This window comes from Pristiophorus japonicus, chromosome 2 (genome assembly GCF_044704955.1).
Source record: "Pristiophorus japonicus isolate sPriJap1 chromosome 2, sPriJap1.hap1, whole genome shotgun sequence".
Lineage (NCBI taxonomy): Eukaryota > Metazoa > Chordata > Chondrichthyes > Pristiophoridae > Pristiophorus > Pristiophorus japonicus.
The window spans coordinates 47,295,008-47,308,860 of NC_091978.1; the positions used below are offsets into that span (position 1 = coordinate 47,295,008).

The 13,853-nt window shown below is 45.5% G+C and overlaps 1 protein-coding gene across 1 annotated transcript in view; it reads right to left on the reverse strand.

The window, feature by feature from the left end:
• The window catches only part of loxhd1a (lipoxygenase homology PLAT domains 1a), a 279,592-nt gene that overhangs the window by 200,894 nt on the left and 64,845 nt on the right, over positions 1 to 13,853 (reverse strand). The window contains exons 12-13 of the mRNA XM_070859753.1: positions 6,432 to 6,567; positions 5,317 to 5,471 (exon numbers count right to left, since the gene is read on the reverse strand). Coding sequence (XP_070715854.1) covers positions 5,317 to 5,471; positions 6,432 to 6,567 — 291 coding nt within the window. The remainder of the gene's footprint in view (positions 1 to 5,316; positions 5,472 to 6,431; positions 6,568 to 13,853) is intronic.

A 13,853-nucleotide genomic window follows, 5' to 3' on the forward strand; every position in this document is an offset into this window, starting at 1 on the left:
CAGGGTAAAGACAGACTGGGTAAATCAGGATATCAACAGACTGGGTAAATCAGGATATCGACACACTGGGTAAATCAGGGTCTAGACAGACTGGGTAAATCAGGGTAAAGACAGACTGGGTAAATCAGGATATAGACACACTGGGTAAATCAGGGTCTAGACAGACTGGGTAAATCATTGTTTCGACAGACAGGGTAAATCATTGTATAGACAGACTGGGCAAATCAGGATATGGACAGACTGGTTAAATCAGGGAAAAGACAGACTGGGTAAATCAGTGTATAGACAGACTGGGTAAATCAGGGTACAGACAGAATGCGTAAATCAGGTTCCAGACAGACTGGGTAAATCAGGATATAGACAGACTGGGTAAATCAGGGTACAGACAGACTGCGTAAATCAGGGTCCAGACAGACTGGGTAAATCAGGGTATCGACAGACAGGGTAAATCAGGGTATAGATAGATTGGGTAAATCAGGGTAGAGACAGACTGGGTAAATCATTGTATAGACAGACTGGGTCAATCATTGTATAGACAGACTGGGTAAATCATTGTATAGACAGACTGGGTAAATCAGGGTCCAGATAGACTGGGTAAATCAGGATATAGACAGACTAGGCAAATCAGGGTATAGACAGACTGGGTAAATCAGGATATAGGCAGACTAGGCAAATCAGGGTACAGACAGACTGGGTAAATCAGGGTACAGACAGACCAGGTAAATCAGGGTCCAGACAGACTGGGTAAATCAGGGTATCGACAGACGGGGTAAATCAGGGTATAGATAGATTGGGTAAATCAGGTTAGAGACAGACTGGGTAAATCATTGTATAGACAGACTGGGTCAATCATTGTATAGACAGACTGCGTAAATCATTGTATAGACAGACTGGGTAAATCAGGGTCCAGATAGACTGGGTAAATCAGGATATAGACAGACTAGGCAAATCAGGGTATAGACAGACTGGGTAAATCAGGGTACAGACAGACCGGGTAAATCAGGGTCCAGACAGACTGGGTAAATCAGGGTATCGACAGACGGGGTAAATCAGGGTAGAGATAGATTGGGTAAATCAGGGTAGAGACAGACTGGGTAAATCATTGTATCGACAGACTGGGTCAATCATTGTATAGACAGACTGGGTAAATCATTGTATAGACAGACTGGGTAAATCAGGGTCCAGATAGACTGGGTAAATCAGGATATAGACAGACTGGGTAAATCAGGGTATAGATAGATTGGGTAAATCAGGGTACAGACAGACTGGGTAAATCAGGGTATAGACAGACTGGTTAAATCAGGGTATAGACAGACTGGGTAAATCAGGATATAGACAGACTGGGTAAATCAGGTTCCAGACAGACTGGGTAAATCAGCATATAGACAGACTGGGTAAATCGGGTTACAGACAGACTGGGTAAATCAGGTTACAGACAGACTGGGTAAATCAGGATACAGACAGACTGGGTAAATCAGGGTATAGATAGATTGGGTAAATCAGGGTATAGACAGACTGGGTAAATCTGGGTATAGACAGACTGGGTAAATCTGGGTACAGACAGACTGGGTAAATCAGGGCAAAGACAGACTGGGTAAATCAGGGTATAGACTGACTGTGCAAATCAGGATGTCGACACACTGGGTAAATCAGGGTCTACACAGACTGGGTAAATAAGGGTGAAGACAGACTGGGTAAATCAGGATATAGAAACACTGGGTAAATCAGGGTCCAGACAGACAGGGTAAATCAGGGTTTCGACAGACTGAGTAAATCAGGGTATAGACAGACTGGGTAAATCATTGTATAGACAGACTGGGCAAATCTGGATATAGACAGACTGGGTAAATCATTGCATAGACAGACTGGGTAAATCATTGCATAGACAGACTGGGCAAATCAGGATATAGACAGACTGGGTAAATGAGGGTCTAGACAGACTGGGTAAATTAGGGTATAGACAGACTGGATAAATCAGGGTATAGACAGACTGGGTAAATCAGGATACAGACAGACTGCGAAATCAGGGTGTCGATAGATTGGGTAAATCAGTGTTTAGACAGACTGGGTAAATCAGGATATAGACAGACTGGATAAATCAGGATATCGACACACTGGGTAAATCAGGATCGAGACAGACTGGATAAATCAAGGTATAGACAGACTGGGTAAATCATTGTATAGTCAGACTGGGCAAATCAGGGTATAGACAGACTGGTAAATCAGGGTCTAGACAGACTGGGCAAATCAGGATATAGACAGACTGGGTAAATGAGGGTCTAGACAGACTGGGTAAATTAGAGTATAGACAGACTGGATAAATCAGGGTATAGACAGACTGGGTAAATCAGGATACAGACAGACTGCGAAATCAGGGTGTCGATAGATTGGGTAAATCAGTGTTTAGACAGACTGGGTAAATCAGGATATAGATAGACTGGATAAATCAGGATATCAACACACTGGGTAAATCAGGATCGAGACAGACTGGATAAATCAAGGTATAGACAGACTGGGTAAATCATTGTATAGTCAGACTGGGCAAATCAGGGTATAGACAGACTGGTAAATCAGGGTCTAGGCAGGCAGGGTAAATCATTGTATAGACAGATGGCGCAAATCAGGATATAGACAGACTGGGTAAATCAGGGTATAGACAGACTGGGTAAATCAGGGTACAGACAGACTGGGTAAATCAGGGTCCAGACAGACTGGGTAAATCAGGGTCCAGACCGACTGGGTAAATCAGGGTATAGATAGACTCGGTAAATCTGGGTACAGACAGACCGGGTAAATCAGGGTATAGACAGACTGGGTAAATCAGGGTATAGACAGACTGGGTAAATCAGGGTAAAGACAGACTGGGTAAATCAGGATATAGACACACTGGGTAAATCATTGTATAGACAGACTGGGCAAATCAGGATATAGACAGACTGGATAAATCAGGGTCCAGACAGACTGGGGAAATCATGATATAGACAGACTGGGCAATTCAGGATATAGACAGACTGGGTAAATCAGGGTACAGACAGACTGGGTAAATCAGGGTCCAGACAGACTGGGTAAATCAGGATATCGACAGACTGGGTAAATCAGGGTATAGATAGATTGCGTAAATCAGCGTATAGACAGACTGGGTAAATCAGGGTATAGACAGACTGGGTAAATCAGGGTACAGACAGACTGGGTAAATCAGGGTCCAGACAGACTGGGTAAATCAGGATATCGACAGACTGGGTAAATCAGGGTATAGATAGATTGCGTAAATCAGCGTATAGACAGACTGGGTAAATCAGGGTATAGATAGACTGGGTAAATCAGGGTCTAGACAGACTGGGTCAATCAGTGTTTCGACAGACTGGGTAAATCAGGGTATAGGCAGACTGGCTAAATCATTGTATGGACAGACTGGGCAAATCAGGATATAGACAGACTGGGTAAATCAGGATATAGACAGACTGGGTAAATCATTGTATCGACAGACTGGGCAAATCAGGATATAGACAGATTGGGTAAATCAGGGTGTAGACAGACTGGGTAAATCAGGATATAGACAGACTGGGTAAATCAGGATATAGACAGACTGCGTAAATCAGGTTTTTCACACACTGGGTAAATCAGGATCGAGACAGACTGGGTAAATCAGGGTTTTGACAGACTGGGTAAATCATTGTATAGACAGACTGGGCAAATCAGGATGTAGACAGACTGGGTAAATCAGGGTCTAGACAGAGAGGGTAAATCATTGTGTGGACAGACTGGGCAAATCAGGGTATAGACAGACTGGGTAAATCAGGGTCCAGACAGACTGGGTAAATCAGGATATGGACAGACTTGGTAAATCAGGATATAGACAGACTGGGTAAATCAGAGTCCAGACAGACTGGGTAAATCAGGATATAGACAGACTGGGTAAATCAGGGTCCAGACAGACTGGGTAAATCAGGATATCGACAGACTGGGTAAATCAGGGTGTAGACAGACTGGGTAAATCAGGGTATTGACAGACTGGGTAAATCATTGTCTAGACAGACTGGGTAAATCATTGTATAGACAGACAGGGCAAATCAGGATATAGACAGACTGGGTAAATCAGCGTCTCAACATACAGGGTAAATCATTGAATAGACAGACTGTGCAAATCGGGATATAGACAGACTGGTTAAATCAGGGTCTCGACAGACTGGGTATATCAGGGTATAGATAGACTGGGTAAATCAGGGTACATACAGACTGGGTAAATCAGGGTACAGACAGACTGGGCAAATCAGGGTATAGACAGACTGGGTCAATCAGTGTATAGACAGTCTGGGTAAATCAGGGTATAGATAGATTGGGAAAATCTGCGTATAGACAGACTGGGTAAATCAGGGTATAGACAGATTGGGCAAATCAGGATATAGACAGACTGGGTAAATCAGGGTATAGACAGACTGGGTAAATCCGGATATAGACAGACTGGGTAAATCAGGGTATAGACAGACTGGGTAAATCAGGGTATAGATAGACTGGGTAAATCAGGGTCCAGACAGACTGGGCAAATCAGGATAAAAACAGACTGGGTAAATCCGGATATCGACAGACTGGGTAAATCAAGGTCCAGACAGACTGGGTAAATCAGGATATAGACAGACTGGGTAAATCAGGTTCCAGACAGACTGGGTAAATCAAGATATGGACAGACTGGGTAAATCAGGGTCTAGACAGACTGGGTAAATCAGGGTATCGACAGACTGGGTAAATCAGGGTATCGACAGACTGGGTAAATCAGGGTATAGACAGACTGGGTAAATCAGGTTATTGACAGACTGGGTAAATCAGGATATAGACAGACTGGGTAAATCCGGATATAGACAGACTGGGTAAATCAGGGTATAGACAGACTGGGTAAATCAGGGTATAGATAGACTGGGTAAATCAGGGTCCAGACAGACTGGGTAAATCAGGATAAAAACAGACTGGGTAAATCCGGATATCGACAGACTGGGTAAATCAAGGTCCAGACAGACTGGGTAAATCAGGATATAGACAGACTGGGTAAATCAGGTTCCAGACAGACTGGGTAAATCAAGATATGGACAGACTGGGTAAATCAGGGTATCGACAGACTGGGTAAATCAGGGTATAGACAGACTGGGTAAATCAGGTTATTGACAGACTGGGTAAATCAGGATATAGACAGACTGGGTAAGTCAGTATGCAGTTAGACTCGGGAAATCAGGGTACTTTTAGACTCAGTAAATCATGGCACAGTTAGACTCGGTAAATCAGGGTATAGTGACTCGCTGGTAAGAATACACATATTGCACTTACGTTGCCCTTCTCAAATTTATTGACGTTATTCTTGCTGGCGTAAAGCACCCGCTCCCCTGAGTCTCCCTGCTGGCCTATCAGGCAAATAAAGACATTGGCATCTGTGCCACTGCCACCAACCTTGCCAGTGCAGATGATAACCCGATACTTCACCACTGCAAGGAGCACAAACAGAATATTATGACTACCAAGGACATTGAACTTATCCTGATTTTTGTCTCAGAGCTCTGCCTGGCAGAGTTTGGTTTTATAGTCTGCAGTGTCCAGTGGTGCCCAGCCAGTTAGAGATTACTGACCCACTGTAGAGCTGCAGTGTTTCCTGTACATAGTGAACTTCCGATCGGAACACAAGGTCGGCAGACAGTGAAGGCCATTCACTTTCTCGAATGTGAAATTGGAAGGACAATGGGTTCTGCTGCTGAAGGGGGTGCGATCATAATAAAAGAAAAAAAAGACTTGCATTTATATTGCACCTTTCACGACCACCGGATGTCTCAAACTGCTTTATAGCCAATGAAGTACTTTTGGAGTGTAGTCACTGTTGTAATGTGGGCAACGTGGCAACCAATTTGCGACTAGCAAGCTCCCACAAACAGCAATGTGATAATGACCAGATAATCTGTTTTTGTGATGTTGATTGAGTGATAAATATTGGCCAGGACACCGGGGTAACTCCCCTGCTCTTCTTTGAAATAGTGCCATGGGATCTTTTACGTCCACCTGAAAAGGCAGACAGGGCCTCCGTTTAACGTCTCGTCTGAAAGACGTAAGATATGAGAACATAAGAAGGAGTAGCATATGACCATATGGCCCCTGGAGGGAGAAAGAAAACAGCGAGCAAAAGCTAGTCTCTTCCCCTTCAGAAGGGAAGGGAAGAATAGTGGGGTGGGTACGCACTCGTACTCAAGAGCAGTGTCGCCAGAGGCCTGAATGGACAGTGCACCTCGCTGCCCTCGAATCCGGGGAATCGTGCAAAGCCAACGGGAGATCAGAAACAAGGGAAGGGGGCAAGGAAATAAATCAAAAGGGCAACAGTGTAACAAAGAAAAGAGTCATGTATCAGTCTGAGTGCAGTCTGCCTGGCTTTCTTCCCAGTTCACTTGTTGTGCACTCACAGGGCTGGACTTCATCCACAAAGTCTCCTTCAGCAGAGAGCTCCCGAATGATCTCATTATCATCCTCATTAATATCCAGCCATCGCCCGCATTTGAAATTATACTTCTCCTTTGTCAGTGATTTCATTAAGGTCACCTGCAGTAAATCAAAGCACATACACACACATAGTGCTTGTGTCATAACCCAGACACAGACCCAGATCTACGCGGTAACAGTAAATCACCAGAATTCAATCTCATGCAATATTAATATCTGTTTATTCACTCACACGCAGCTTTTAAAACATTCAATAGATTTCCCACGGCATTGCTTAGGTGTAGTCCAGGGCCTGGAGTGCAGTTTCTCATGGTTGCTGTAAAGACCCATTGGACAGGTACCCCGGCTGCTGCCACTCACTGACCTCCTGTTGCTACCACTTTACTCGGGGGGCATGCCACCCAATATTTGCCTGCACCGCTTGAGTCTCATGCACGCTGTTTTATTGGTGCCCACACATTTTCTGTTGTGGGTGCACTCTGCTTTTGGATTTGTGATCTGACTCGCCACTGTCAAACCAATCAGAAAGCAAAGTGGGACTCTCTGCCAGGGGATGTGATATTATACGGAGAAAAAAAAACATAGAAACATAAAAACATAGAAAATAGGTGCAGGAGTAGGCCATTCGGCCCTTCGAGCCTGCACCGCCATTCAATAAGATCATGGCTGATCATTCCCTCAGTACCCCTTTCCCATTTTCTCTCCATACCCCTTGATACCTTTAGCCGTAATTACCATATCTAACTCCCTCTTGAATACATCCAATGAACTGGCATCAACAACTCTCTGCGGTAGGGAATTCCACAAGTTAACAACTCACTGAGTGAAGAAGTTTCTCCTCATCTCAGTCCTAAATGGCGTACCCCTTATCCTAAGACTATGTCCCCTGATTCTGGATTTCCCCAACATCGGAAACATTCTTCCTGCATCTAACCTGTCCAGTCCCGTCAGAATCTTATATGTTTCTATGAGGTCCCCTCTCATCCTTCTAAACTCCAGTGAATACAGGCCCAGTCGATCCAGTCACTCCTCATATGTCAGTCCAGCCATCCCTGGAATCAGTCTGGTGAACCTTCGCTGCACTCAATAGCAAGAACGTCCTTCCTCAGATTAGGAGACCAAAACTGAACATAATATTCCAGGTGAGGCTTCACCAAGGCCCTGTACAACTGCAGTAAGACCTCCTTGCTCCTATACTCAAATCCCCTAGCTATGAAGGTCAACATACCATTTGCCTTCTTCAACGCCTGCTGTACCTGCATGCCAACTTTAAATGACTGATGAACCATGACACCCAGGTCTCGTTGCACCTCCCCTTTTCCTAATCTGCCGCCATTCAGATAATATTCTGCCTTCGTGTTTTTGCCCCCAAAATGGATAACCTCACACTTATCCACATTATACTGCATCTGCCATGCATTTGCCCACTCACTTAACCTGTCCAAGTCACCCTGCAGCCTCTAAGCATCCTCCTCACAGCTCACACCGCCACCCAGTTTAGTGTCAGCTGCAAACTTGGAGATATTACACTCAATTCCTTCACCTAAATCGTTAATGTATATTGTAAAGAGCTGGGCTCCCAGCACTGAGCCCTGTAGCACTCTACTAGTCACTGCCTGCCATTCTGAAAAGGACCCATTTATCCCAACTCTCTGTTTCCTGTCTGCCAAGCAGTTCTCTATCCACGTCAGTACATTACCCCCAATACCATGTGCTTTGATTTTGAATACCAATCTCTTGTGCGGGACCTTGTCAAAAGCCTTTTGAAAGTTCAAATACACCACATCCACTGGTTCTCCCTTGTCTACTCTGCTAGTTACATCCTCAAAAAATTCCAGAAGATTCGTCAAGCATCATTTCCCTTTCATAAATCCATGCTGACTTGGACCGATCCTGTCACTGCTTTCCAAATGCGCTGCTGTTTAATCCTTAATGATTGCTTCCAACATTTTCCCCACTACTGATGTCAGGCTAACTGGTCTATAATTGCCCATTTTTTCTCTCCCTCCTTTTTTAAAAAGTGGTGTTACATTAGCTACCCTCCAGTCCATAGGAACTGATCCAGAGTCGATAGACTGTTGGAAAATGATCACCAATGCATCCACTATTTCTAGGGCCACTTCCTTAAGTACTCTGGGATGCAGACTATCAGGCCCCGGGGATTTATCAGCCTTCAATCCCATCAATTTCCCAAACACAATTTCCCGCCTAATAAAGATATCCTTCAGTTCCTCCTTCTCACTAGACCCTCGGTCCCCTAGTATATCCGGTAGGTTATTTGTGTCTTCCTTCGTGAAGACAGACCAAAGTATTTGTTCAATTGGTCTGCCATTTCTTTGTTCCCCATTATAAATTCACCTGAATCTGACTGCAAAAGACCTACGTTTGTCTTCACTAATCTTTTTCTCTTCACATATCTATAGAAGCTTTTGCAGTCAGTTTTTATGTTCCCTGCAAGCTTCCTCTCGTACTCTCGAAAGACTTGCATTTATATAGTGCCTTTCATGAACTCAGGACGTCCCAAAGCACTTTACAACCAATGAAATATTTTTGAAGTATAGTAATGTCAGATAAGTGACAGCCAATTTGCCCATAGCAAGGTCCCACAAACAACAATGTGTAAATGACCTGATAGTATGTTATCGTGATGTTGGCTGAGGGATAAATATTGGCCAGTATACTGGGAGATCGCCTCTGCTCTTCTTCGAACAGTGTCATGGGATCTTGTACGTCCACCTGAGAGGGTAGACAGGGCCTCGGTTTATTGTCTTATCCAAAAAACGGCAACTTTGACAGTGCAGCACTCCCTCCGCACTGGACTGGAGTGTCAGCCTGGATTATGTGCTCAAGTTTTTGGACTGGGCCTTGAGCCTTCAACCTTGAACCCTGACTCAGAGGCAAGTGTTACCCATTGATTTACAGCGGAGGGAGAGAGGAACCTAATCAGAAGCTAAATTAAAAATGAAAAAATTAAAAACAAATTGACTTAGGAAGAGAGTGCAACAAAATTCCATCCGGTGATGCAGTAGAACAACTACTGAGTGATTCTCCCTCAGATGTTCCCTTATTATCGGGCTCAGTACCAGGTCCCTTGCTTTTTGTGATATTCATCAATGATTGAGACTTGAATATAGCAGGTATGATTAAGAAGTTTACAGATGATATTAAAATTGGCTGTGTGGTTGATAATGAAGAAGAAAGCTGCGGACTGCAAAAGATATCAATCAAATGTTCAGACCAGTGGCAAATGGAATTTAACCCAGAGAAGTGTGAGGTAATGCATTTGGGGAGGGCTTACAAGGAAAGGGAGTACACATTAAATGGTTGAATACTGAGAAGTGTAGAGAAACAAAGGGGCCTTGGAGTGCATGTCCATAGATCCCTGAAGGTAGCAGGCCAGGTAGATAAGGTGGTTAAGAAGGCATACGGAATGCTTGCGTTTATTAGTCAAGGCATGCAATACAAGAGCAATGTGGTTATGCTTAGGGTGGGGTGGCTTGACCCATCCACCTCCACGGAGGTGTGTGGGGGGGCCTGACCCATCCACCTCCATGGCACGAACCTGGTATTGCAGTACTTCCAGGAACGGTGCAGTGGCTCTAGGCCTTTTGGCTAAGAGCATTGGTGCAGAGTGATCCTTGATGTGTGCAAGGTGACCACTGGTGTTTGTGATTTGACAAAGAATTGGAAAGGTTGGCAACGAATAATTAAAAAAAAAAATGTGGTTATGCTTAATGCCCCCAAAAATACATCACCATACTCCGCCTGCTCCGCGATGACATGCAAGCCGCGATCCTTACCAACAGATCCATCACAGACCCAATTCATGTCCGGACCGGGATCAAGCAGGGCTGTGTCATCGCTCCAACCCTCGTCACAATCTTCCTCGCTGCCATGCTCCACCTCACAGATGATAAGCTCCCCGCTGGAGTGGAACTAAACTACAGAACCAGTGGGAACCTGTTCAACCTTCGCCGTCTCCAGGCCAGGTCCAAGACCACCCCAACCTCTGTCGTCGAGCTACAGTACGCGGACGACGCTTGTGCCTGTGCACACACAGTCTCTGAACTCCAGGACATAGTCAACGTATTTACCAAGGCATATGAAAGCATGGGCCTTACGCTAAACATCAGTAAGACAAAGGTCCTCCACCAGCCTGTCCTCACCGTGCAGCACTGCCCCCCAAACATCAAGATCCACGGCATGGCCCTGGACAATGTGGACCACTTCCCTTATCTCGGGAGCCTCCTATCAACAAGGGCAGGCATTGATGATGAGATCCAACACCACCTCCAGTGCACCAGTGCAGCCTTCGGCCGCCTGAGGAAAAGAGTGTTTGAAGATCAGTCCCTCAAAACTGTCACCAAACTCATGGTCTACAGGGCTGTAGTAATACCTGCCCTCCTGTACGGCTCAGAGACGTGGACTATGTACAGTAGACACCTCAAGTCGCTGGAGAAATACCACCAGCAGTGCCTCCGCAAGATCCTACAAATCCCCTGGGAGGACAGACGCACCAACATTAGCATCCTCATCCAGGCCAACATCCCCAGCATTGAAGCACTGACCACACTTGATCAGCTCCACTGGGCAGGCCACATAGTTCGCATGCCAGACACGAGACTCCCAAAGCAAGCGCTCTACTCGGAACTCGTCCACAGCAAATAAGCCAAAGGCGGGCAGAGGAAAGGTTACAAGGACACTCTCAAAGCCTCCCTGATAAAGTGCGACATCCCCACTGACACCTGAGAGTCCCTGGCCATAGACCGCCCTAAGTGGAGGAAGTGCATTCGGGAGGGTGCTGAGCTCCTCGAGTATCGGCGCCGAGAGCATGCAGAAATCAAGCGCAGGCAGCGGAAGGAGCGTGCGGCAAACCAGGTTCCCTGCCCACCTTTTCCCTCAGTGACTATCTGTCCCACCTGTGACAGAGACTGTGGTTCTTGTATTGGACTGTACAGCCAGCTAAGAACTCATGCTAAGAGTGGAAGCAAGTCTTCCTCGATCCCGAGGGACTGCCTATGATGATATGATGATGACGGTTATGCTTGAACTGTATAAAACACTGGTTAGGCCGCAGCTGGAGTACTGTGTGCAGTTCTGGTCACCATATTACAGGAAGGATGTGTTTGCACTGGAGAGGGTGCAGAGGAGATTTATAAGAATGTTGCCTGGACTGGAGAATTTTGGCTATAAGGAAAGATTGGAAGAGCTGGGTCTGTTTTCTTTGGGAGACCTGATTGAGGTGCATAAAATTATGAGTGGCCTGGATAGAGTGGATAGGAAGACTGACCTATCAAGAAAGACTGGATCAACTGGGCTTGTATTCACTGGAGTTCAGAAGAATGAGAGGGGACCTCATAGAAACATATAAAATTCTGACGGGGTTAGACAGGTTAGATGCAGGAAGAATGTTCCCAATGTTGGGGAAGTCCAGAACCAGGGGTCACAGTCTAAGGATAAGGGGTAAGCCATTTAGGACCGAGATGCAGAGGAACTTCTTCACCCAGAGAGTGGTGAACCTGTGGAATTCTCTACCACAGAAAGTTGTTGAGGCCAATTCACTAAATATATTCAAAAAGGAGTTAGATGAGGTCCTTACTGCTAGGGGGATCAAGGGGTATGGCGAGAAAGCAGGAATGGGGTACTGAAGTTGAATGTTCAGCCATGAACTCATTGAATGGCGGTGCAGGCTAGAAGGGCCGAATGGCCTACTCCTGCACCTATTTTCTATGTTTCTATGTTTCTATCCTGTTTCCCTTGGCAGAGGAGTCAACAACCAGGGGGCATAGCTTTAAGTAATTGGGGGAGGTATAGATGAGAAATGAGGAGAAATTGCTTCACCCAGAGGCTGGAGGGAGTCTGGAACTCACTGCCTGAAAGGATGGAAGAGGCAGAAACCCTCACCACATTTAAAAGGTACTTGGATATGCATTTAAAGTGCTATAACCTACAGGGCTACGGACCAAGAGCTGTAAAGTGGGATTAGGCTGGATAGCTCTTGGTCGGCCGGCACAGACACGATGGGTTGAAATGCTCTCCTTCCGTGCTGTAAATTTCTATGAATTCTATGAATTTTCCTCATAGCATAAAATGGCACAAAATACCTGTAGGCAGTCAATATGGAATTGTGTGGAATAGGATGGTTCCTTAGCAGTTAGAAACATAGAAACATAGAAAATAGATGCAGGAGTAGGCCATACGGTCCTTCGAACCTGCACCACCATTCAATAAGATCATGGCAGGTAAAGTGCAACATCACCACTGACACCTGGCCGCAAACCGCCCGAGGTGGAGAAAGTCCATCCGGGAGGGCGTTGAGTTCTTTGAGTCTCGACGCAAGGAGCATGAAGAGCCCAGGCCTACCGACCCTTTCCCCCGATGAATGTCTGTCCCATCTGTAACAGGGTCTGTGGCTCTCGTATCAGACTGTTCAGCCATCAAAGAACTCACTTTGGGAGTGGAAGCAAGTCCTCCTCGACTCCGAGGGACTGCCTATGATCATGGCTGATCATTCACCTCAGTATCCCTTTCCTGCTTTCTCTCCATACCATTTGATCTCTTTAGCTGTAAGGGCCCTATCTAACTCCCTCTTGAATATATCCAATGAACTGGCATCAACAACTCTCTGCGGTAGAAAATTCCACAGGTTAACAAGTCTCTGAGTGAAGAAGTTTCTCCTCATCTCAGTCCTAAATGGCGTGCCCCTTATCCTTAGACTGTGTCCTCTGGTTCTGGACTTCCCCAACATCGGGAACATTCTACCTGCATCTAACCTGTCCAGTCCCGTCAGAATTTTATATGTTTCTATGAGATCCCCTCTCATCTTTCTAAATTCCAGTGAATACAGGCCCAGTCGATCCAGTCTCTCCTCATATGTCAGTCCTGCCATCCCAGGAATCAGTCTGGTGAACCTTCGCTGCACTCCCTCAATAGCAAGAATGCCCTTCCTCAGATTAGGAGACCAAAACTGACCACAATATTCCAGGTGAGGCCTCATCAAGGCCCTGTGCAACTGCAGTAAGACTTCCCTGCTCCTGTACTCAAATCCCCTAGCTATGAAGGCCAACATACCATTTGCCTTCTTCAGTTGCATCCATGGAAATGTAATGCCAAGGAAGGCAATTGCTCCTGAATGGATAATTAACTTAAAACATTAGTTCAGCTTTCTCCCATCAGAAACCAACGTATAGATTCAAATTCAGCTTTAACCTATACAAGTGAAGGAAAGTATATACAAATTCTCGAGTTTGCTCAATTTACCTTTGGGGGCATGGAGAAAGTTTTCAGAGTCTTTCTTCAGGGAATTGACCCTGAGGCAAAAGAACCCGTAATAACAGTTAGGACTGTAAGAGCAAGTATTACTATACGTCCGCCTGAATTAGATG